The following is a 26437-nucleotide window of genomic DNA, read 5'->3' as shown; positions in this document are numbered from 1 at the left end:
GCTTTGTTGGGCAAAAAGTTTGTGTGAAATTTTGTGTTGCGAACGAAATTTCGTGTGCTGATGCTTTGAAAATGTTGCAGAAAGCCTTTGAAAAGTTTGCTCTGTCGAAAACTCGGACTTACGAGTGGTGTAAAGACTTTAAACCTGGCCGTACAGTTGTTGACGATTTGCCTCGTTCCGGACGCCCATCCAAACGTCAAAAACTGACGAAAACGTCAGAAATGCGAGAGAAATGGTGGTCGGTGGTGGTCTCTACTATGAGGGATTGCTAGTAAACTTGGCATTACATATGGAACAGTTCAGCATATTTTGGTAGAAATTTGCGTTTGAGACGTGTCGCATATCGGCAGGTCTGATTTTTGGTGATTTCAGAAACGAATAATGATTCGATCTTCGATAAATTCATAACTATTGGTGGCAAGACGTGGGTCTACGAGTTTGACATGGAGATAAGTCGCGCTCCGAAGGAGACACGAAGCCGAAAAAAATAAAATGCAACGGGAGCGCAAAAGGGCATCGGTTTACCAATGGGGCATGGACTAGTATGTCAAACGCTGGCAAACATATGTCTCTTCGGATGGATATTGTTTTGAAGGAGATAAAATAAATTTTCTTGTCGTTTTTGCAGCATTCATAAATTTTCGGTATTTTTTTGATCAAAGGATATATAGTTGCCAAAAAATCAAAATAACAAGATGTAGCTAAGCTGGTACAACCTCGCTGCATCGACGAACAAGGTTCTGTTAAACGTTACTAAATTATGTTGTTGATTAGCTTCCAGTTGGCTGTTACTGTTTTAATTTCGTTAAAAGGTAACACAACCACAAAAAAAAAAATCTATTCAAAAATGGATTGAATGATAAAAGTTAGAGATTAGAAGTTAGCTTACGTGGCTCAATTGGTGTACATTTAACGGCCGGATTGCCTTCATGACCCTTCGGGCACGAGCATATTGGTCGATGCATTTTAGCCTTACAGGTGGCCGTTTTCGCGCATGCATTCGTAAATTCGCACGGATCATGACACTGACCCATGTAGCAAGCCTCCGTTTCAATACAATCGTTATCTGTTACGCATGGATCTGGTGCTTTGAAGGTGCCCGGCGGTTCTACTCGGGTGAATTAGTGTATTTTTGGTTTTAGGTTTTGGTTTGTTTAGAATGAGTTTAGTTAAAACAATAGGAGATACTATGTGATGGCAGGCAAGATTTATACATGGCCCAGCGCAAATTGATTGTTAGGAATTTAGTCACGAGGGCTTTTTAGGGCTAAAGGAGGGTCCTTGACCCTTAGGCCCTAACAAACTCGTTTGTATCGAGTGTAGAGAAGATAAAAGTATCTTTTTTTCGGCTAAAATGCGTCTCCCAGACACTGTATATCGGGAACCAGTTGTTTGTTGAGTTCTTCTTAGAAAAGGAACAGCTGGTTCCCGATAATCGAAAGTTACGAAACAGAAACTCGAATATTGGCTAAGAAACCCTTTCCTAGATCAACTAAGATACGCTTGTTTCGTAGGTATCGATTATCGGGAACCAGCTCTCCCTTTTCTAGGAAGAACTCGACAAAAAACTGGTTCCCGATATACTAAGATACGCTTGGATTTTAGTTGATCTAGTAAGTGGCGGTTCTGCGACAATCAATTTGCCTTGAACTCTGGAAGAAGCTTAAAATAAGGTTCAAATTTCAACTAAATGTTAAACGAATCCAAAAAATATATACACAAAGCATATTTACAGATATCAATAAAGTCAAAAGTCAACGAAAATCTTTTGTTTTTTACAAGTGAGTGTTCACCATATTTACAGAGATTTCTGTTGAAAATTTTGAAAAATAACTATGGCACCTTATGCATAGTGCCTAGTGTGAGGTTCACTGAATTAATTAGGTAGGAGTTAACTATCTTTTAAGAATGTTCAATGTACCTTTTACGCAACCGATGTTATTCTCAATTGTTGTGTCATTATCTGGGCAACGCTTCAAACAGCTACCATTAAAGCATATCTCATTGGATGCAGAAGCACAATCCTTGGATGTTTTGCATGGTTTTAGTATTGTTGTGATACTTGTTGTGGTAGTAATAGTGGGGTAGATGGTAGATGTTTCAGTATCGTTATCCTTACTATCTAGGATGTGTATTTTTTCTGTGGCTAATGGATATGTTTGAGTAGTGGTTAATATTGTGCCAGTTAGATCTTGAGTGGTTACGGTCGCATTGGAATAGTCATATTCGAGGGAGGTATCACCCCGTGTTGAAGGTCGTTTTGTATAATCAACAAATGGTGAGGTTGTCTCTTCTTCAGATTCAGTTGAAGAAGAATAGGTTGGACGACCTGTGGTAGTCTCGGATGGCGTTGGGGCAGTTGTTTCTTGCGAAATTCGAACTGTTGAACGCTCCTCCTCGGAAACGCTTGTGATGGTCCTCGTTGTTGACTCTTCAGGTTTGGTTGTTTTGTCGATAACCGAAGGGGTAGTGCTTTCTACATAGGTCGGGGAGTAGGTTCCTCTGTATGTAGTTATTTTCACGGAGGGAGTTGTAGTGCCTTCGGAGAACTTTGTAGTCGTTTGGGACTCAGTGGGGCTCGAAGTGCTTTCCGAGACCTTTGTAGTCGTTTGGGGCTCAGTGGGAGTTGATGTGCTTTCCGAGACCTTTGTGGTCGTTTGGGGCTCAGTGGGGGTTGAAGTGCTTTCCGAGACCTTTGTAGTCGTTTGGGGCTCAGTGGGAGTCGACGTTGTGTACTCCTCTTTGCCTGGCTCAGTTGAAGGTGTTGTAGAGGCTTCTGTTGAGCCTGTGCCACCCTCGACTGGACTTGTAGCAGGGTACCTTTCGGTGGAACTTGTTACTATTTCAGTTTCTTTTGAAACTGTAGAACTTGTATCAAACCCTGCTTCTTTCGTGGTTGTACCTACTCCTTTAGGGGTTGACGTGGCTTCAATAGGAGTCTCAGAGCTGAATTCTTCTTCAACGGATTTCGTTGTAGTGTAACCACTTGTCGTTGGCTCTGTAACTTTCGACGAGCTCGTTTCAATTGAAACGGTTGTAGTTTCACCAAACCTAGTTGTTTTCTGATGGTCTCCCAAGTCAGCTGTTGTGGTTCCTTCCGTGGACTGAGTGCTGGTTATTTGTTCGCCGGAGGGAGGCAGGGTAGTCTTTGCACCACTGGGTGTTGTTCCCTCAGTCCTTACCGTATCCGCTTTGCTTGTTATCACTGATTCTGTTGTCTCAGAAGTCGAGCCTACTGTGGTTTTCGCTGTCTCTAAATTCATTGGAACACTTGTACTGGTAGCACCTGTGGTTTCATACGTGAATGGCTCCGTTATATTATTTTCACCATCACGATATCCTTTGTTCAATGTACTGAGTTTCATAGTTGTAGTTATTTCACTTGACGGAGTCGCACCGGTCTCCATCAATGGGGTTGTACCCGTGGTACTAGTTTCACTTGACAAGGTTGTACCCGCGGTAGTGGTTTCACTCAACGGAGTTGTACCCGTGGTCCTGGATTCACTTGTTGTTGTTGTTGTTGTGATTTCTTCTTCCGATTTCACCGTAGTTTGTGTTGTTGTTATTGGAACCGATGTTATTGGCGTTGTTGTTTCTATGTTAGTATCGGTTAAAGTTGTTAGAGGTATGGTAGGAGTAGTTTCGGTAGTAACACCAGTTAAGGTTTGCTTGGTAGTTGTAACTGTGTCTAAGGATTATTTACAAAAATGGTTTTAGTTTGTGGTGTTGTATGACAAAAATTAATAGATCTAAAGACTGCATAAATACATCCTGACCTAAATAATCATGTAATGCTCGTGTAAATATTTACAATTTATACAAAACAAAATACTTTGCCTATCTATCTTCAATAACAACTTTCAACTACTTTACCAAAATGTGATGTTTCTACATCAACTGAATGTTCATCTAACTATGCCAGAATTAGATATTTGTTATTCTGAATGTTAAAATAGTATTAAGTGCTTTTAATGTTTTGGAATGTGCAAAAATTCAATTGCGATAAACGCTTCCAAACTACTTTTTATATACACTAGAATTGTATCTACTAAATTCATACCTTTTACGCATGCACCTGTTGTTGGATCACAAGAAACTCCTGGTGGACAATGTTCACAACCGGTTGTCACAACTGGATCACGTTCTGTAAAAGGAATTAAGGTTCATGAGACAGACCTCAAATTTTTGACTAAACTATCTTTTTGGTCACTAAGTAGATAAAACAATCTTTAACATACAACTGGGAGCACAATACCCCGAAGAACTGAATAATCTTCCGTCTTGTTTCCTCCTCTAGTTCCTGGCATTATCCAGTAAAACTTTTTCTAACCTTGAATGAAAGAAACCTCATTTATCCCAGCCGAGAAATTCTTGGCATTTTCAAATCAGTTACACCCATTTCTTACCCTTATTGCATCGGTAAATACTTAGATAAATACATTTACACCCATCCATATACTTAGACGGGTTGTATCACAGAAGGCTTCCAGGAAAAAATTTATGCCATTTTGTGCATTAACTGGGGAAACCCCTGATAGCATGAAATAAGATAAATCCCCTAACAAAGGTTAACATGATGTGATGAATGATGCTTGGTTTTGGGTACCGAAGCAAGGATTTTTGGAGGTTCATCTTGATGTTGACCTTTACTAACAACTTGTCGATAACCCTAAATTGCTGAGTGAATTACCCGCCTAATCTTGCCATTGTTGGAATTCTCATTTTAGTTCGTTCCAAAACTTTATTGCGACGAGCCGTATATGCGGAGTAACTTTGTTAATAATGGTAGGATTTCCACCAAAATCTTCCGTATTATGAGTCCGGAATTTTACGGTTCCCCGATAAACTTAATTTGAGATGAGCGTATGTCACGATGCACAGCATTTTGAGTATTTTGAGACCTGGTCCTCTAGATTGGGGGTTCGGTAAGGCTAACAACCCTACACGGTATATGACAGTTACGAAGATACAAAAGGAGCTTCAGACCAGATAGATGTTACAACGACGGACCCGACAACGAACGCGGTATAACAATTTGCGCATTTTCTCATGGAAGGTGTGCTCCCTGTACAGAGAAGGAGCTACCGAACAGCTAAGCGATGTAACAACGTTGTAGGAGATGTCTTGGGCAAGAACGGGTTTCCTAGAGAAGAGCCACTACGCCATATACTATAGAAACCATCCAGTATACCATGTGCTCGGAGTAGGTTTCTTAGCAACGGAACGAAAGAATGCCGCATACCGTATGACAGCCTAGGGCCTACATGGATAGGACCGTTTGCCCGTACGTAAAGTAACAATATTGCAGGCTCCAGGAATTAGGCGCGGCAGAAGATTCCTGCGAAATGGCCAACCAAGATCCTTTTATTACTCGAGAAGCGGAGGTCGAAGCCGTTCAGTATTAGGGTTGCTGGGATCGCGGTGGGTTAGGATACCATTTGGAAGATTGCGGGGCTACGACTGACAGAAGGCAACACTGTGCCAACCATCGAACGAAGTACTTTGTTTCAGCATGTAATTCGCGAGTTCCCCAACATCGTGATCTGTCCCGAAGGTAAGTATGCCCCGCTCCGTGATTCATCACATTTTGACGGAAGATTCTCGACGATTAGCTCCAGATAAACTTGTGATCATAAACCGGCACAGGAAGATATCCTAAAGGCTGCGGTCACGGCACCTTTCAGTCTGTATGAATGAGCGACGTTTGGCGTTAGGAACACAGCGCAATCGTTCCAACGATTCATAGATGAAGTTCTTAGAGGGCTTGATTTCTACCCGTGCTATGTCCACGACACCCTAGTGGGACACCTCGGGATGCTACCAGTGTCGTCATTAACTCAGCAGAGTTTTTGGCGTCAACAGTATCGAGCGCTTAGAACAATCTATCAGTGTACAAAAAATGTCGCCTCCGGCAGGTCGTGTTGCAGCTATTCGAGCAGCTACAGATAATCAAGGAACTGCGCGGTTTATCAGGAACAATCAATTTTTATTGGCGCTGCAGCCACAACTTTATAAACTTTTAACCGGGTCAAAGCGGAGTGATAAGTCACTCCTTAATTGGACCCTTGAATCCAATCACGAATTTCGCAAATGTAAAGAAAGCTGAGCTGAAAACACAGCACTAGTAGTGCATTGTCAGCCTCAGGTACCACTGATGTTAACGACAGACGTATCAGATATTGTTGTTGGAGCAGTGTCAGAGCAGTTGTCAAACCATCGATGGGAGCTACCTGCCTTTTTTGTCAGCGCAAGTTAACATCAGCCGGCGGAAGCAATGTCATAAATTTCTAATTTTCGCTTTCTTACAACGGTCAGACGAATCTTCGTCAAAACAAACCCGATAACTGAGCTTTGAAGTGAAAATACAGTCGCTGAATGACTATCGTGAGTTGCGGCTATCAGCTTTACCAGTCGCTGAATGACTATCGTGAGTTGCGGCTATCAGCTTTACCAGTCGTCTGGACATTAGTGATTTGACAGAACAAAAGGCCAACATTTGCAGTGCAGCAACATGGCACCGCCAGGAAAAGGACGGTATGCCTTCCGACCAGCGACAGGGGAAACGGCCTCAATATATCGCGAAATAATACCGGAAATCAAACTGGGCGATTTGAGGTTTTCCCATGAATTTCTAGTTGCCGGTATCACCGATGAATGCATACTGGGGATGGATATCTTTGCTAGAATCTGGCCTTTAGGTCCCCGGATGCTAATATGGCGAAACATCGAAATCCCTATCGAGGTAACCTCCAATCCAACCTAAGCTGACCTAAATACTCAGAAAATTTTATATGGGCCAAATTCGATGGTGACCCCGAGGACCTTAGAGCGTCATGAGCGTCAACAAAGATAACATCATTGGAAACTGTGAACTGATTTCTGCAGTACAAGGATTGAAGAAGAACACCAAAGGTCACTAATAAGCAATCAGAAGGCGAGGAAGAAGGTCACTATAGCAATTCTTTGGGCCAGTAAAGAGACCAACACCAACAGGTACTAACGTTACTGGAGAAATTCAGCGACATATTTTCTATTGGGGATGTCGATTTTGGAAGGATCGGTATAATAGAACATCGAATAGATACTGGCAGAACAATACCGACACAACCTCCGAGGAGGATTCCTCTGGCAAAACAAAATGAAGTCACCTCGATGATCCAGATGATGTAGAAAGAGGGTATCATCGTGGAGTCCAAAAGTCCGTGGAATTCACTAGTAGTCCTTGTGAAGAAGAAGGATGGCCGTACTCAGACATAATGGACACTTTGACGAGTGCACATTTAATGTCGATCTTAAAAGTGCCTACTGGCAAGTGGAAATAGCGGATAAAAATAAGGAGAAAACTGCTTTATACCGTTTGGACTGTATAACGCGCCAGCGACGTTCGAAGGACTGCGCGATGTCAATGAAAAATCCTGCCTTGTCTACTTAGATGATGTCATTGTTATTGGGAGGTCGCTCGGGGTATACGTGAACAGTTTATAAGAAATATTTCAACGGCTCCAAACGTCTCACCATAGGGTCAAAGCTCTTACTGTACAAGACAATGATCTTGCCAGTCCTCATGTATTCCTCGGAGACTTGGGTTCTTAGCAAGAAAAATTGCGAACTCTTGGCCGCGTTCGAGAGAAGAACCCTCCGAAGAATTTTTGGCACCCTACATGAGGATGGACGATTCCGTAGTCTACATAACGACGAAATCTATGAGCGATACCATGACCCTCCGGTTGTGGATGAAATCCGGCTCAATACGTTACGGTGGGCGGGTTACTTAATCCGTATGGATAAGGATGATCCAGCCCGGAAAGTCTATAAGGACAATATCTATGGTAGAAAAAGAAGACGAGGCGGTCCCTGCCTAAGATGGAGCGATGGCGTAGGTCAGGACGCCAGACAGCTTTCAGGGATATCGAATTGGTGGGCCTCGGCGCAAAACCGGGATGTCTGGAGTTCCTTACTAAGGCAGGCCTGGACCGGATACCGGTTGTTGCGTCGTTGATGATGATGATGAAACGACGCGATAGAGAGCATTTTGAGTATTCTGAGACCTAGGCATCATGTACAAGACCATCACCATTTTTTCCAGATTTTCGGGCTGCGTAGTTTCTGACAATGAGTCTTTGAAATTAATGACTGCTTTCTCACTTAGGCATGGTCCTTTTGTACAAATGAGGTCAAAACTAGGGATCGCTTTGGAAAGCACAACGTGAAATTTTTAATTTGGTACTCTACAGCGCTATCTTTGGTTAAAAGACCTTCTTTTTATGTATCTCAGCATAAACGCAGAACGGTGACATTCGCTTCATGCGGAGGGGTTCACATTTTCAAGGTTTCCATCAAATTTTATGTCAATGGGCAGAGAAGCATAGAGTGGAGAGACGGAGGGACAGTCAAACAGTGGACTGATTTTAACAAGGTTGAAAGTAAGCTCCTTTGCTCCTTGGAATGCCATTCTGTATCTTTGGGGTAGGGACGGGGTAGCTACCTGGCTACCCTGATCATTGTGGTAAACGTATTAGTGTGTCAACGGCGCTTAGATGGTTTTCTTTTATGTGTCCCCCCGTCCTAAGTGACAAACCATAAGCGGCTGTGAAATGTCACATGTCCGCAGCCATGTGCTCACAATCACGCGGACGCATAATAATGCACTGCATCACACACCTAACAACAGACCTTATGCGAGGAATTTTTCTCCCGCAGTTACCGTCGCGGTCGCAGATGTGCGATGATTTTTCTTCATCATAAAATTTCGTACAATGTGTTGGGAGTTGAATTTCCGGTGTAGAGTCTTCTTGGTTGAAGGTTTCAGAAATTTATTGAAATTCGACAAAGTGAAAGGTTGAAATCGCGAAGTTGACCCGAATGATGACAGAAATTATTGGAAATCCCATTATCGGAGATTGAAAATATCATTTTTCTTAAGGATTAACGAGTCCTAAGTTCGCGTCCACTTGATGTCGGAAATATCATGGAAATTTTGTACAAACTCAAAAAAAAAAAAATCAAAATAGAGGACTGCCTTTAGGATAGGGTGTCCGCCAAACGACATAAGATAGGTTTTTCTTCGGTGGGGAAGATACGTACAAACCCTCAACAATGAATTGCAATAGAAAAAAGTTTGATAAACATTTACAAGACGAGATGGATTTAGAGAGAAAAGTGAGTACAAGACAAAAGTACCAAAAATTTCCGATGAACCCTCTGTGTAGGACACGAGGGAGCGACCTCCGCAGGGAAACGACTCCCGCAAGCATTGATCACCAAACATCCCCAACTGAAATTGCAGACAACCGCCAATTTTGTGTCGCGTAAGGGGTTTACCCTTAGTCCAAGTCCAAAGTAAATTTATTCGTTGCAATGTTGGAGCCCACCCAGAGGATAACACTTAGAACATAGTTTGGCTGTATTATAACTGCCAGAATTGTAGGTATGGAATCCAAAATGGCCTGATCATGTTTAGTTGAGTCAACTGAACGAAGAGCCATCCTCGGAGGAAAACCCCAAGACTACTGTGAATGCGGCCAAACTCGACATTCAGTCAGGATCGCGGGTGTCCGGCATATAAAGAAATCCTTGCCAAGCGGGAAAATAAGGTCTTCCCTTCTTTCTTCCTTTCAGAGCTGAGAAAAACCTTGCCGTTCCTGCCATTTCCTGGAGATCACCAGGCCCTTGGGAGCGTTAGCTTTCGTCGAAGAATGGCGGGATGGTGGGGGTGATTTTAATTTGGTCACGACGGCGTCTCGGAGCAAGCATAAAAGCCCAGTGGTGAAAAGGGGTGACCTGGTATCGAACACAGGATCGCTGTGGATTCTCAAACTCTCCCCGTATACTACCTGCTCAGTGGAGCTGGCGGCAAACTCTTTACGATGGGCTGTACGTAGGCCAAGTAAAACAAAAGGCAGAACTTGCAACCACGAAGAGTCATCTTGTGCCATTATAGCGGTCTTTAGTGTCCTTTGCTAGCGTTCCAGCATCCCATGGGATTGGGGGTGGTACGCAGTCCGACAGTGTTTGAACCCTAGGAGTTTGCCTAACTCCGAGAACAGGGTATACTCGCACTGCATTCCCTGGTCAGTAATGACTTCGGCTGGAACTCCAAAGCGTGGGAATCATTCTCGGCAAAGTGCCCTGGTGCACGATTGTGCGGAAATGTCGGCCAGAGGTATTGCCTTAGGCCACCGCGTGAATTTATCGATGATTGTGAAGTAATACTTGAAGCCATGCGAATCTTGCAAGGGGCCAATGAAATCGAAGTGGATCGTGTGAAAACGCTTTGTAGACCGAGGCAACGAGCCTATTTCTTTCTGCAGGTACTTGGTGACCTTACACTTCTGGCCCAGAAGTTAACATTCTTATTCATTGAGGGCCTGAAATATTTTCTAGTGACCAGCCGAATCGTTGTCCGCCTGGATACATGGAATATTTCCTTGCGAAAAGTGGCCGGAATATATGACCTAGGTCCCTTTTCAGAGGTCTCGCAGAGTATTTTAAAGGTTGAGTTGAAATTTGCATTTAGAGTTGCTACTGGGGCTCTGAGGCACTGCGTCATCCTTCTGTTTCCCGGTGATCGCCGAAAAATCGACTATGACAGGGATTTCGACGTCCAAAATGCGTGACAAAGCATCTGAAACTACATTGTCCTGCCGGACACGTGCTCGATGTCCGAAGTAAACTGGCTTACATAGTTCAGGTGTGGAAGTTGGCGAGGCGATGCTTTGTCGAGCATCTACTTAAAAGCGAACGTATGAGGCTTGTGGTCCGCTCTTTCTTGGAAAAATAGCTAAATGGCTGCCAAATTAGGTTACTGCGGTATCAGAGGCATCGACGAATACGGCTCCACCGCGTCCATCTTCTTGCGGGAATTCCAGGAAGGTAGCGTCCGCCAGCTGTTATTTGGCTTGATCAAATGCCTGGACGCCTTTGCAGACCACGCAATTACGCATGAAAAATAGGCATTGAGGATCACTTGACGTTGTTCGGCTTTGGGCATGAGAAGACGATAGAAGCTTAACATCCCCAAAAACCTTCGCAGATTCTTGACTGTTTTAGGTAGCGGAAATTCGGTGATGGCCTGAACCATGTCTGGTACCGGGTTGATTCTTCAGGGGAAATCGTGTGGCCTAAAAACTGTTGTTGAAGAAATTTGCATTTTAAACGTAAAGTACAAGATCAGCCTGAAGGAGACGTTGAAAAATGCATTCCAGGTGTTCCAAATGATCACACTCAGAGGAAAAGGCGACCAATATATTATCCAAGTACACGAAACAAAAGTTAAGGTTTCGCAGGACAGGATGAGCGGCAAAAGTCACCCGTATGAACTCTAATAGTCCGAAGGGAGTGTATATTCCCGTTTTTAGGACGTCTTCTGGAGGGGGTACGCTTTGGCTAAGTACAAGGTCGTGAAAGCACGACAGTTAGCGAAGTTACGCGGAAAGTCGTGGATGAGTGGTATGGGGTAGCGGTCTGGAATGGTCTGAGCATTCAGATGTCTGTGATTGCCACATGGTCTCCATTCGCCGTTGGACTTTTGGGACCATGTGTAGTGGAGAAGACCAGCAGCTATTTGATGGTCTGCAAATATTCTGCTGGTAGTGGACGCGAGAAGATATGGGAGGATGGGGATGAGGATGGGTGTAGTTACGCTGGAAGGGCGTGAATACGAGGGTTGGCTACTTCTTCAAAAATTATAGAAAAGTTGACAGTATAGCAGGTGGCAAGTTTTCCTGAAGACCTGAGCGAGGTTACGGGGTCTGTAAGAGACCTATTTTGCAGATCCACTAGTAATCCATAGTGGCTTAGAAAGTCTGCGCCTAATATGGGACTGCTGATGTCCGCTATAACAAAACTACTTGAAACCGTTCGTGGAAGTCCTAGACGTCCACTTGCTTGTAGTCGTAAGTGTGTGTAGTAGAGGAGTTTGCCGCCACTATTTTGAGTTGTTGCCGAATCAGTTTGTGATTCCGCGATACCGGAAGAACTGAGACGTCAACCTGTGTTGACTAGATAACGGCGCTTGCTCAAAGGATCATAGATTGTTAGGCGTCGCGGAGCTTTAGGTACTGAACTCGTTCGCGGTCTGCCAAACGAAATGGGTGATCGGGTAGTCGTGCCTTTGGGGCTTCACCGAGTCCTGCAATTTGCTGGTACCGCCGCATTTTTGCGGACAAGACAAGCTTTTCCCATAATTTCCATTTTCAAAACTTTCTGCATATGCAGGCAGGGTCATAGGGAAAAAATTCAGGCCTCGGATAAGAATGATGTGGAAAAATGGGCCCGGGGTAAACAAATGAACACCCGCTCCTTTACTAGCGTTTTTTTTAAGTGAAACTTTTAATTCGAGCCCCGAGAAATCTCCGAGCCCACGGGAATGCCACTAACCCCCCCCCCCCTCCACGACTCTTGTCAGCAATGCAGGTACTGAAAGGCGGCTCTTCGGAGGTATAGAGATCGGGAACCTCATTGTATTCTGTATAATAACTCATAGTCAGGGTGAAAGCAAATATGTCTGAGCAGAGTTTGCCTATCTGACTTTGTGTACAAGGTGTCCTTTAATGAGATGAGCCAAAGGAAAGGGTGAATTGTCAATCCCTTTATCACAAGGTTGTAAGGTGGGTGTAGGTGGTCATGCCCGGTTTTGATGCCAAAAACTCCTAAGACCGTGGCTGATGTGGGAATAGGATCTAGGCAGCTCAGATCTTTGGAGTCCGCTCGTAACGCTATCAGGGGATACTAGCTCCGTAGTCCTACAACCAGGGCTCTCTTTGGGGTATCCCAAAAATTGCTTCTAGAGTGGCCTCAGCATGGGTCTAGGGTAGAGTTGGACAATCGCAGAGGAAGTGTCTGAGACTATCTCCCTTGGCAACTTCGATAATACGAATTGTAGGATTTTTGCCAAATTTGGTCTCACCAGACGTATTGTCAATGGCAATTAACTACACAAGTACTACCTGTCATGCAGTTAATTTACCTAAGGAGAGTACCTAATGTAAGTACTCGGTTTTAGTGATTCGTGGAAAATATTAGCGTCAGGTAAAGTTGCCTTATGGTCGGCTGTATACATAGTCGTGTGCCTGTACAGTTGATCTGAGCAGGTAGACCGGTACAACGGGCCAACCGTCGTACGAAGCACTCTGTTTCAGCATGTAATTTGCTATTATAGTTCCCCAACATCGCGGTTCCATCTATCCCGAAGATAAGTGTTCCACACTCCGTGATTCATTACATTTTGACGGAAGATCTTCGACGATTAGCTCCAGAAAGACTTGTGATCGTAAAGCGAGCCTTTAGATACTTCTTAGACTGAGGAGGATGCTATCCATTGTCGAACCCATGAACAAGTCTACTACCTCAAGCACCCAAAAAAGCAGGTACGTGGAGACTATAGCAGACTGAATGTGGTCACGATGCCAGGCCATTATCCGATGTGGCACATCCAAGATATTGTCGCGAAGACCAAAGGGAAAATTGTTTTTTCAAAAGCCGGCCGGCACAGGAAGAGATTCCAAAGACTGCAGTCACGGCGCCTTTCAGCCTATATGAAAGAGCGACGGTCGGCGCAATCGGTCTAACGATTCATAGACGAAGTTCTTAGAGGGCTTGATTTCTACTCGTACTACGTCCACGATATCCTAGTGAGTTCGGATTCCGGTGAACAATACGAAGGACACATCACGATGCCAGATCTTTATTAAAAGGCAACATGGTAGAAAGTCATTGGCTGCACGGAAAAGGACGGTATGCCTTCCGAACAGCGAGAGTGGAAACGGCCGTAGTATTTGGCGAAATAGTTCGGGAAATCAAACTGGGCGATTTGAAGTTTTCCCATTAATTCCCTATTGAAGTAAATTCCAATCCAACCCAAAGAAGATTCCTCCGGCAAAATAAAATGAAGTCACCTCGATGATCCACACGATGCAGAAAGAGGGTATCATCGAGGAGTCTAAAAGTCCGCGGACTTCACTAGTAGTCCTTATGAAGAAGAATGATTGCCGTACTCAATTCTGCAGGGATTACCGACGATTGAATGAAGTGACCAAAAAGGGCAGTTATTCACTATCAAGGATCGATGACATCATGGACACTTTGACAAATGCACAATGATTCTCAGCCCTAGATCTTAAAGGACAAGGGCAAGGACAAGTGGAAATAGCGGATAAAGATAAGGAGAAAATTGCTCTATGCCTTTTGGAGTGACGTTCGAAGGACTAATGGATTTCATGTTGTGCGATCTCAATGGGAAACCTGCCTTGTTTACTTAGATGATGTCATTGTTATCGAAAGGTTACTCGAGGAATACGTGAACAACTTACAAAAAGTCTTTCACCGGTCGCAACTGGTAAAGTTGAAACTTTTCTTCTTCATTTTCTTCAGTCTTTGTCCCGTTCACAAGCGGAGTCGGCTAACTGATAAAGCTGAAACTAAGTCCAGGGAACTGTTTACTGTTCTGCAAAGAAGTCAAGTACCTCGGCCACATAGTATCTGCCGAAGGTGTCAAAAGTGATCCGGAGAAAATGCTCGCCGTAATAAACTGGGCTACTCTGAAGGACAAACGTCAACTCAGTAGTTTCCTGGAATTAGCGATGTATTTTTCGTCGATTTGTTAAGGATTTTCCAATATTACGCATTGTGTTCATCAACTAACGGAGAAGGTCAGACAACTCACTTGGAATGAACAACACCAAAAAGCCTTTGAGAAATTGAAAAAGTATTTGTGTAAGCCCCCCCCCCCCCCCTCTTTGAGCTATCCAAACCCCGGGAAAGTTTTTATTGTGGATAGCAACCTAAACAACCTTGGAGTCGGGGCAGTACTCTCGCAGAAAATCGATGGTAAAGTGAGGATGCTGCCGTATGATAGTAGGGCAGGTTATTGGCAGTGGTAAACGCAACTAAGCATTTCCACATCTACCTCTATGGCCGGAAGCTTACCCCATTTTAGATCAGGAGACTATCATCATTATCGATCAGTTGATTACGAAGTGGATTACGAGACTTGTAGTTCCTCGGGAATTACATTCCGACCAATGAAGGAGCTTTGAATCCGACATCTTCAGACGAATGTGCAAAGAAAGCACTGGTGATTCATAGAACTAGGAGAACACCATTGTATCCACAATCACACGGAATGGTCAAACGATTCAACAGGACTTTGAATGTGAATCTATCTAAAATGATGAGTGAAGGACAACGAGACTTCTTAGCAAGAAAAATCGCGAACTCTTGGCCGCGTTCGAGAGAAGAATCCTTCGAAGAATTTTTGGCCCTTTACATGAGGATGGACGATTCCGTAGCCTACATAATGACGAAATCTATAAGCGATACTATGACCGGCAGCATTACGGTCACTTAATCCGTATGGATGAGGATGATCCAGCCCGGAAAGTCTATAAGGACAATATCAACGGTAGAAAAAGAAAACGAGGTGGTCCCTGCCTAAGATGGAGCGATGGCGTAGGTCAGGACGCCAGACAGCTTTTAGGGATATCGAATTGGTGGACCTCGGCGCAAAACTGGGATGTCTGGAGTTCCTTACTAAGGCAGGCCTAGACCGGATACCGGTTGTTAGGTCGTTGATGATGATGATGAAACGACGCGATAGAGAGCATTTTGAGTATTCTGAGAGCTAGGCATCATATACAAGACCATCACCATTTTTTCCAGATTTTCGGGCTGTGTAGTTTCTGACAATGAGTCTTTGAAATAAATGACTGCTTTCTCACTCAGGCATGGCCCCTTTGTACAGATGATGTCAAAACTAGGGATCGCTTTGGAAAGCACAACGTGAAATTTTTAATTTGGTATTCTACAGGGCTATCTTCGGTTAAAAGACAATTGTGTCCCCCCTTTTCATGTATCTCAGCGTAAACGCAGAACGGTAACATTCGCTTCATGCGGAGGGGTTCACATTTTCAACGTTTCAATTAAATTTTATGTCAATGGGCACAATGGTTTTTGAGAAGTATAGAGAGAAACGGAGCGAACAAGAGACAGTGAACTGACTTTAATAAGGTTGAAGGCAAGTGGTCAAAGGGTAGTATAGGTCCTAGGGCGAAACGTTGATTGGTATTCACGATGGAACATAAAACCTGGGGAACACCTGCTGAATCAACACCAACTAAATTCCACCAACCTCCACGTGGTGACCGCTGGGAGCTTTTTCGTACAGGGAGCAACCGCATCAGGTGCGGAATTTTTACCAACAAGTCAGCAGGATGAAATCTCATCGCCCTCCTTACTTCAATGCTAGAGCAGCCTCACACAGAGTCCAGAGAGAAACGAATTCTGGAAATGGCGGCGAGAACAGGACTGGTAGTTCTAAGTATTGGATCCACCCCAACGCTCCGACGCCTGGGTTGCGAGGGAAGCATTTGTAACTTTCGCGTCGGAATCATTGGTGCCACTGGTCGACGGGTGGCGAGTTCTGGAAGATTTCTTGGCAAGCGACCATCAATTCATTGCCTTCGAAGTGGTGGACACGAAGTCTCGGTGTGCGCCACCCCGGCGCTCTTTCTGTGCTTGGAACACACGAAAGTGAACACCGGGAGGTTTGGCGAAACTCTTGGAACAGGTGGGGCCGCGCTGGAGGGTACTCCTGGGGGTGGTGGCACTGCAGCCGACACTATCGCAAATTCTGTTATAAACCTGATAACGACGGCCTGCGGAGCCTCCATGACCAGGAGGGCATCGAGACGTGACAAACCTTCTATGCATTGGTGGACAGTGGAAATCGCAGAGCTCCGGAAGAAGTGTCACAGGCTCCGCCGCTTAACACAACGTCTAAGCGACAGGGAGGAGGCACGGAGTGCAAATCAGTCAAAACGAGACTCTGCAGTGCAATAAATAAGAGCAAAGCTTGTTGCCGGCAGGATGTGGTCGACGAGGGGAATGGGGACCCGTGGGTCTGCGGAAACCCTGTTCATTTAAGGCCGAGCAGATGGACCGGGCACTATTACGTGTGCCCCCCCCCCCCCCCTGTATGGGATGATGACGTCGTCGGCGCGAAGAGCGCAGAGGACCGTCCACTTTTCTCTATAGAAGAGTTGGAACAGGCAGTCCCCTCTATGAAAAGCAAGAAAACGCCAGGACCCGGCGATATTCCAGCAGAGGTATACAAACTGGCAGTCCAACTTCGGCCAGACTTACTGCTCGGCGCATTCAACGCTTGCCTGAAAGAGGGCACTTTTCCTGCTCGTTGGAAGGTGGCGAAGCTTGTACTGATCCACAAAGGGAAGGCGACCCCGAGTTGTTGTCTTCATACCGCACACTATGTATGCTTGACACTGCTGGAAAAGTGCTCGAAAAGCTCATCAGAAGTAGATTCGTTGAAGCGATACGCGCTGCCGAAGATTTATCTCACCGGCAGTTTGGTTTTAGAGCAGGGAGATCCACTGTTGATGCTGTCATGCAAGTCGTGGATGCCGTTCGATGAGCGGAGGCACATAGTCGCCGAATACGACGGGTGGTGCTCCTCGCAACGCTTGACGTCAGAAACGCCTTTAATTCCGTAAGATGGAAAGACATTCTGGGCACATTAGACAATACTTTCCACGTGCCGAATTATCTTTTACGGATATTGAGGGACTATCTGAGGAATCGCTCCCTGTTCTATGAAACACTCGAGGGTCAGAAGAGGAAGAAGTTCACGTCGGGGGTAGCACCGGCCGGACTTCTGGAATGCTACCTATGATAGTCTACTTAAACTCGACATGCCAGAAGACTCGCGTCTGGTCGGCTATGCAGATGATGTCGGGCGCTTGTTGCTGGACGCACTGTCGAACACTCATGGTTTCAACCTTGCACTGGAAAAAACCGAAGTAGTCACCCTGACTAAAAAGAGAATTCCGACCCTGCTTCCCATATCGTTCGGTGAGTCGATAATCGGGTCAAAACAAGCGGTAAAGTACCTCGGGCTGACTCTTGACACAAAGATGAGCTTTTTTGAGTAGATCAAAGCAGCAGCGAACAGGACTGCAACTGGAGTTTCGGCGGTAAGTAGGCTGATAGCAAGCATTGGGGGTCCTATGTCTAGCAGACGACGTCTCCTGATCAGTTCAACGTAGTCTGTCCTGCTCTACGGAAGCACTTATATCGTAAATGTCCCGGGCAAGTACAGAGACGGGAAGCTTTTCGAGTGGCGTCTGCATACCGTACTGTCTCTGAACCGGCCGTGATGATGGTCGCGGGAGTGATCCCTGTTGCCCTTCTTGATAAGGAGCGTTAAGTCATATACAAGCGCAAAGGAGATGAGCCAAGGGAGGTTGTTGCGCGTGAAGAACGGTAACGCGCCCTAGACGAGTGGCAGCTCACTTGGTAAAATTAAACTGGAAGCAGATGGACTGCGCGGCTCATCGGCAACTTAGGTGCGTGGCTGAATAGGAAGCATGGTGAGACTGACTATTTCCTTACCCAATTTTTAAGTGGGCATGAAGGTTTTCAGTTCTACCTGCACAAGATTGAAATTGATCTCCGGATTGTGTGTTTCGCAATGGAGTTGTGGGCGACGCCCGTCACACTTTTTTTTCTTGTGGAAAGTGGGATGGGTTTCATCAGCGGCTCTATTCAAACACAGGGTATCTCTCTCCAGACAACATTGTCGAAGAGATGCTGAGGAGTGCTGACACGTAGAGCCGTGTTGCCCATTACGTTCGCGTCCTTTTCGTTGATAAGAAGAAAGAACTCGAACGGTGGGGGAGCCGGATGGCAGGGGGTTCCTTGAACTGACAGTTCCCTTCCTCCTGTCCCCTCCTTGGTGAAACGAATTCCCTGATTTGAAGGCTCCGCACGGCGGGAGAATTCGGGGACTAGCCCGAAGTAATGTGACAAACGGCTCCAGGCTAGCTCTCTGACGATGGGGAGGTGTTTAGTTGGTAGTCCTACGACGTACCATTGCGGGAATCCAACAATCTGTGCATAAATGCTTTCACCATCTGTCCCGAAGGTAAGTGTGCCCCACTCCGTGATTCACTACATTTTGATGGAAGGTCCTCGACGGTTAGGTCCAGAAAAACTTTTGATCGTGAAGCGAAATTTTAGATACTTCTTAGAGAGGAGGATGCCATTCCTCGTCGAACCCGTGAACTACTCTGTTACCTCTAGTACCTAAAAAAGGAAGTACATGGAGACCTTACGACGACTATAGCCGACTGACGGCGGCCACGAAGCCAGGCCGATATCCGATGAGCCACATCCAAGATATTGTTGCGAAGACTGTTTTTTGTTTTTCATGTTCAGAACGCCAGCCCTCATCGACACTGCGATCTCTTCCATCTTTTCAAGGCTATCAATATATTGTCTTATCATGATCGATAGATTCTTTCGTTGGCCAGACCCCAATTATATGCCCAGTAAGTAAAAACTGTGATGAACGCTTTTTATGCCAACTGAATATGAAATTCCAAAAATCGTAACATCAGATCAAGGGAGTTTACTAAGGTACAAACATACGAGGTCGACTCCGTATCATCCAGCACCAAACAGAAAACAGCCAGGAACAAATGGACCAAGATTAAACCCACCGTTTTGCAAGGACTGCGAACTACCTATAAACAGATAACTGAAGTGACCTGTGTAGAACTTTTCTTTTGAGCAACATTGAGACTACCAGGCGAATCGGCTAAATCTCACCATAAATTCCGGACATACATGCGAAGTATCTGACTGATCTGACTGTTATCGATCAACTACTGGAAAAACAAGGCACCGTTCGTGTATAGAAGATTGGCAAGCTACTCATTTGTTGTTTTCGAGTTGACGCCATTGGAAGGTCCCTAGATCAATCGTGCAAAGAAGCGCCCCTAGCTATAAAACGATTGTCCCCGATTCTGTTCCAGGATGCAATGAAAGGGAACTGCATCAATATCTCAGCAAAGAGATTCAAACTTGTTTTTCTCGTCTCGGTAGAACTTGAACAGGCTTCGCCAACTTCTTAACAGTCGTCTCCAGTACCGACGAGCACCAAGTCTATACATATGATAGAGTCTCCTGCGAGTGAACCAATGCCTGGTGTACCAAAGCCCTTGAAAGAACAACGATTTCCGTCAGTTTGCATCCAGCATCATCTGGGTTCCTGTCAACCCACATCCATTGAGGGTTACCAAAATATGTCCGCCTGTATCGCGGCTTCGTTCCATTGACAACCTCATTTCTTAGAGGGGTTTAGTGTAGGTACCGAATGAATTGACTTCGAATTTCGCAGAAGTAGTACCAGCCAATTTGAAGAAGTGGCTTAAAATGTATCTTGGATAATACCTTATGGCTCGGGTGAAACCTAATATGTCTGACGAAAGTTTGCCTTAATGCTCGAAGTTAACCTTTTCTTTTTTAGGCGGTTCGAGTGTCGCTTGGCTATCCTACTTTGTGTTTAAGGTGTTCTTTAATGAAATAAGCCGGAAGAATGAATGACGTGTCCTTTCCCTTATCACAAGGTAGGAAGGTGGGTATAAGTCGCCGATCTAAGGAGCTCAATTAGTGCTGTGATGCGTGGTTTTGATGCCAAAAAGTGGTAAGACCGTGACTGTTGTTAGGAATAGAATCTAATCGGTTCAGAGTTTTAGAGTCAGTCCGTATTGTTATCAGAGGATACGAACTCCCTCGCCTTACAATTGGGAGTATCTTTGAGATCCCCAAAAAATTGCCTTCATAGTGTCCTCAGCATGGGTCTAGGGTAGAGTTGGACAATTGTAAAAGAAGTATCTGAGGCTTCCTCTCTAGTTCTCCCGAGCTTCGACAATACGAATTGTAGGGTATGCTGAGTCTGGTGGTGTGGTCTTCTATAGGCCAGTGCCTTGTCCAACCATAGTAAGGATGTTAAAGATAAATATGGAACTCAGTCATTTGCAGCTCCTAAACTAGTGGAAGTTATAACATAATTAAATGAGGTACTTACGTTGAATGCAATTGCAGCCATCGCACTGGAGATGTCCTCGGCAGTCAGAATGTTTCTGGCATTGACATACTGTGGAAAAGATACATTAACAAACGTAATATTAGAAGAAGATACAAAAGAATCTTTGGAACTGTTAGTAAGTCAAGAAAAGCAGAGACTAGAACTATTCAAACCTTTTACACAAACAGCTTGATGATTTTGCACCTGGCACTCTTGCTCGCCGCTACATGGGTTCGCATAGGCACAAGGATCAACGCAAATTTCATTGACGCAGGCACGCTGTGAAGGACAATCGCTACTTGATCTGCAACCTATTTCTGCAATAACACATGTAATTAGCATTTCCGGCAAGGATTAGACAAACTGCAGTAGTACAAGAGCAGTAGTATTGCTTTTCGCAGCTACAGAGGGCATAGCTTCTAGATTAACATTATCAAGGATAAACATTCATTATCAAGCGTTAAAAGATACTCTAATGTTAGCGACTAAGTTCCGAGCAAGCATAGCATACTGGTACGGGGGTTAGTGTAGTACACATGGTAATGCATGAGGTTTGTCGTTAGTGTCATTAGAAACTAGAACTTCTACACTACTAAATGCATGCAACTATTTACAGTAAAAATCCCGGTCCCGAATCCTGGTGGAGTCCGTCGATGGCAGGCTCACATTCCTCGAGGAACCTGGGTCCAATTTTAACTCTTCCAGGAGAACTCAGTTCCAAGGAGGGGCTGAATGTGAACCTGCCATTCAAAGGCAAACTCTAGAGTGACCAAAGTGATGTCCTTGACAAATGCACCGATGCAAGCTAGAATTGATGAAGTCATGCTGCCCTCAACCGACATTTGATTGCGTGGAAAGTAGAGAAAATCTCTGGATACGACTGCAGAGGTGTATCTCCTTCGAGGCACATAGGGACTATGTCAAATGATCACTAAATTACAGCCATCTTAGAAAGTATAAAAGAGTAACTCAGGCCTGGGTCCGAACCCCAGGCAGGCATGCACCTGTAGACCTTCTACAGTGGATAAAGATGGGCGCCATGAGTCGGTAGTGGTGCCGCATAGTAAAGTAAACCAATATTGTGCCCGAATGCTGAAAAATTCCATTGATAAATAGGTAAGACCATAGGAATGTGCAAATACTGTAACTATGCAACGTTTGGTAGCGCTAGTAGTCGTCTAGGCCGACAGTTCGCATCGTATTTATGCACGTTCGAAGTTTTCTAAACAGTCCGCCCAACTGGTACCCTGTCGAGGGGATGCACCAGCTGACAGCGGCCTAGAAGATGAAGGAAAGTGTGTAGCACAATTGAGGCAAGTTGTAGTTGAAGTACACCATTATCTTGACTCAATGTGAAATGCCCGAGAGCCCGCATTTCATCCTTATTTCATTGCATATGTTTTTTGTCAATCGTTGCAAAATTTTTACCTGCGACTGTGTAACAATCGGGAGTTGAGAGGTCAGCGGTCGCATTGCAGAAGCACACGGCGGTATGGTTCAGGGCGCGGCATGTGTTGATGGTCGGACAGGGCGAGTAGTAGTAGCAAGGATTCACGCAGTAGTTCTGAACGCAAGTCTCTGAGTCGTGACAGTCGCTGTCCAGTAAGCAAATCAGGGAAACGTTCAGGGGGATGGGCGTGGTCAGGGTCGTCACAGGTCCTAGCGTGAAGTTCAGTTCGACGTCTGTCAGTTCAATACTACGCGATTCAGTGGATTCAACGGACGAAGTGACAGTTGACTCGGTCTCCTCAGTAGGTTCGCGGGTGAAAAGGTCCGGTTCTTGGATCGCTGGTGGACTAGTACTCGTTTCGTTTAGACTAGAAAGGCCCTCAGTCGTTTGTACTAAAATGGCAGTAATATTTGGGGTAGTCATCCCGTCACCGGTAAATCCAGGAGTTTCAGTCGAGAAGTTTGCTGGGCCAGCAGTTACCAGTGGTTCCTCCTGAAGATCGTAAGTTCGACGGGTAGTGACTTGCTGACCAGTTGAAGGAGTTGTGGTATACTCGTCTATAAAAGCTTGGGAAACATTTTCAGGGAACGTAGTGGATTCCAAAGAGGGGGTATGTGTTGTATACTCAACCGTAGTGGAAGGCTTGCGGCTCGTGATCACCTCAGCAGGATAGGTGGTGTGGATATATGGGAATCCTGTCGTAGAAGCGAAGGGAGCAGTTGAAGTTGTCTCACTTGTAAACATGGAAAATTCAGACAAAGTAGTTGGTTTCCGGCCTGCAGAGGTTGTCGTCTCAGTCTCTACGATGCTAGGGGAAGCAGTTGTTTTAGATTCCCGGGTGGAAGTAGAGTACTCAGCTGTAACAGCTTCTGTTGTACCGAACGTGATGCCCGTGATGGCCTCTGTACCTGTAGTTTCTGGGTAGGTAGTAGTAGTTTCCCGGAAAGGAACGGACGACTCAGTCCTAGGGAAATAACCGGTGGTTGGCTTTTCTTCTGACCGGGTTGAGCTTTCAGGCTGAACGCTTGATGGTTCTGTGGAGATTGGTGGCTTGGAAGGAACAAAATAACTTGTTGTGGGCACATCTTTCGAAATTGTTATACCCTCAGTGGCCACAGGATATGTAGATCTGTGAGGTTCCTCGGTTGGAGTGAATTGTTTGGTAGTACCGGGTTTGGTGGTGATACCTTCTGGGGTGGAGGTGGAGCCAGTAACTTGCTCCCGCACAGGAATATGCGGGATTGAAGTACTTGGTTCAGTTGGGTAGAAAGTTGGACAATTCGGGTCACCAAATTCACATGGGCGTTCTGAGGTATATGGGGTTTTAGTTTCCCTTTCCGGAAAACTGATTGTAGTGCTCCTTGAAGTTGTTGTCTCTTGAGTTGGAAGAGATGGTTCGGTTGGCGCAGAATAATTTGCTGTTGCTACTTCCATCAATAGAGTCGTTCCCTCAGTTGTGTTAAACTCTCCAGTAGGAGTGTAGTATTTAGTGGTGCTACGCTGTGTCGAAGTCATCCCCTCTGAGGAGAAGGTAGGGCTAGTTTCGGGGAACTCTGAAAGGGTGGTTGTAGTCCCACTAGGACTAGTTCCACCGGAAATAGAAGCCGTTGTAGTTTCTGAGGAGACAGTCACAATATGTTCAACGGGGATAGTAGTTTCAGGAGAAGAAAGATAGGGTTCGGTAGATGCAAAATAACCGGTGGTTGGCCTCTCCCCTGGACGGGTTGTGCCCTCAGGTTCACTCGTAGGAACAGCTTGAGAGGAAGTGGTTGCCAAAGGTTGCTCTGTAGGTGTGTAGAGTTCAGTGACTCCGGGTTGTGTAACAGGGGGAGAAGTGGAGGAAGCGGCAGTTGTACCAGCTTCAGTTTGTGAAGGGAGGGTGGTACCCGTCGACCCCGCGGAAGGTGTAGTGCCTTCTGAGGTGACAGTGACAATGTGCTCTTCAGGCAGAGTAGTTTTAGGAGAAGGAAGATAGGGTTCGGTCGAAGCAAAATAACCGGTGGTTGGCTTCTCCTCTGGACGAGTTGTGCCCTCAGGCTGGGTGCTCATGGGAGCAGCTTGAGAGGAAGTGGTTGCCAAAGGTTGCTCTGTAGGTGTGTAGAGTTCAGTGACTCCGGGTTGTGTAACAGTAGGTGAAGTGGAGGAGGCGGCTGTTGTACCAGGTTCAGTTTGTGAAGGGAGGGTGGTACCCGTCGACCCCGCGGAAGGTGTAGTGCCTTCTGAGGTGACAGTGACAATGTGCTCTTCAGGCAGAGTAGTTTTAGGAGAAGGAAGATAGGGTTCGGTAGATGCAAAATAACCGGTGGTTGGCCTCTCCCCTGGACGAGTTGTGCCCTCAGGCTGGGTGCTCATGGGAACAGCTTGAGAGGAAGTGGTTGCCAAAGGTTGCTCTGTAGGTGTGTAGAGTTCAGCGACTCCAGGTTGTGTAACAGTGGGGGAAGTAGAGGAAGCGGCAGTTGTAGCTGTTTCAGTTTGTGAAGGGAGGGTGGTACCCGTCGACCCCGCGGAAGGTGTAGTGCCTTCGTAGGTGACAGTGACAATGTGCTCTTCAGGCAGAGTAGTTTTAGGAGAAGGAAGATAGGGTACGGTCGAAGCAAAATAACCGGTGGTTGGCTTCTCCTCTGGACGAGTTGTGCCCTCAGGCTGGGTGCTCATGGGAACAGCTTGAGAGGAAGTGGTTGCCAAAGGTTGCTCTGTAGGTGTGTAGAGTTCAGCGACTTCACGTTGTGTAACAGTCGGGGAAGTGGAGGAAGCGGCAGTTGTAGCAGGTTCAGTTTGTGAAGGGAGGGTGGTACCCGTCGACCCCGCGGAAGGTGTAGTGCCTTCTGAGGTGACAGTGACAATGTGCTCTTCAGGCAGAGTAGTTTTAGGAGAAGGAAGATAGGGTTCGGTAGATGCAAAATAAGCGGTGGTTGGCTTGTCCCCTGGACGAGTTGTGCCTTCAGGCTGGGTGCTCATGGGAACAGCTTGAGAGGAAGTGGTTGCCAAAGGTTGCTCTGTAGGTGTGTAGAGTTCAGTGACTCCGGGTTGTGTAACAGGGGGAGAAGTGGAGGAAGCGGCAGTTGTAGCAGGTTCAGTTTGTGAAGGGAGGGTGGTACCCGTCGACGTCATGAAAGGTGTAGTGCCTTCTGAGGTGATAGTGACAATGTGCTCTTCAGGCAGAGTAGTTTTAGGAGAGGAAAGATAGGGTTCGGTAGATGCAAAATAACCGGTGGTTGGCCTCTCCCCTGGACGAGTTGTGCCCTCAGGCTGGGTGCTCATGGGAACAGCTTGAGAGGAAGTGGTTGCCAAAGGTTGCTCTGTAGGTGTGTAGAGGTCAGTGACTCCGGGTTGTGTAACAGTAGGAGAAGTGGAGGAAGCGGCAGGTGTACCAGGTTCAGTTTGTGAAGGGAGGGTGGTACCCGTCGACCCCGCGGAAGGTGTAGTGCCTTCTGAGGTGACAGTGACAATGTGCTCTTCAGGCAGAGTAGTTTTAGGAGAAGGAAGATAGGGTTCGGTAGATGCAAAATAGCCGGTGGTTGGCCTCTCCCCTGGACGAGTTGTGCCCTCAGGCTGGGTGCTCATGGGAACAGCTTGAGAGGAAGTGGTTGCCAAAGGTTGCTCTGTAGGTGTGTAGAGTTCAGTGACTCCGGGTTGTGTAACAGTAGGTGAAGTGGAGGAGGCGGCTGTTGTACCAGGTTCAGTTTGTGAAGGGAGGGTGGTACCCGTCGACCCCGCGGAAGGTGTAGTGCCTTCTGAGGTGACAGTGACAATGTGCTCTTCAGGCAGAGTAGTTTTAGGAGAAGGAAGATAGGGTTCGGTAGATGCAAAATAACCGGTGGTTGGCTTCTCCCCTGGACGAGTTGTGCCCTCAGGCTGGGTGCTCATGGGAACAGCTTGAGAGGAAGTGGTTGCCAAAGGTTGCTCTGTAGGTGTGTAGAGTTCAGTGACTCCGGGTTGTGTAACAGGGGGAGAAGTGGAGGAAGCGGCAGGTGTACCAGGTTCAGTTTGTGAAGGGAGGGTGGTACCCGTCGACCCCGCGGAAGGTGTAGTGCCTTCTGAGGTGACAGTGACAATGTGCTCTTCAGGCAGAGTAGTTTTAGGAGAAGGAAGATAGGGTTCGGTAG

General features: G+C 45.9%; 1 protein-coding gene across 14 annotated transcripts in view; it reads right to left on the bottom strand.

The window, feature by feature from the left end:
• Positions 1–26437, bottom strand: part of LOC119655867 — a 290524-nt gene that overhangs the window by 75265 nt on the left and 188822 nt on the right. For 12 of the 14 annotated variants that reach the window (XM_038061994.1, XM_038062020.1, XM_038062035.1 and 9 more), the window contains exons 15-19: positions 21055–21198; positions 20882–20950; positions 4061–4144; positions 1922–3688; positions 890–1108 (exon numbers count right to left, since the gene is read on the bottom strand). In XM_038061994.1, coding sequence (XP_037917922.1) covers positions 890–1108; positions 1922–3688; positions 4061–4144; positions 20882–20950; positions 21055–21198 — 2283 coding nt within the window. The remainder of the gene's footprint in view (positions 1–889; positions 1109–1921; positions 3689–4060; positions 4145–20881; positions 20951–21054; positions 21199–26437) is intronic. The other 2 variants (XM_038062092.1, XM_038062100.1) reach the window with 2 other exon arrangements.

This window comes from Hermetia illucens, chromosome 1 (assembly GCF_905115235.1).
Source record: "Hermetia illucens chromosome 1, iHerIll2.2.curated.20191125, whole genome shotgun sequence".
NCBI classification, from domain to species: Eukaryota; Metazoa; Arthropoda; class Insecta; order Diptera; family Stratiomyidae; genus Hermetia; species Hermetia illucens.
The sequence above is the reverse complement of the archived record's forward strand: the minus strand, read 5'-3'. Positions and strand labels throughout refer to the sequence as shown.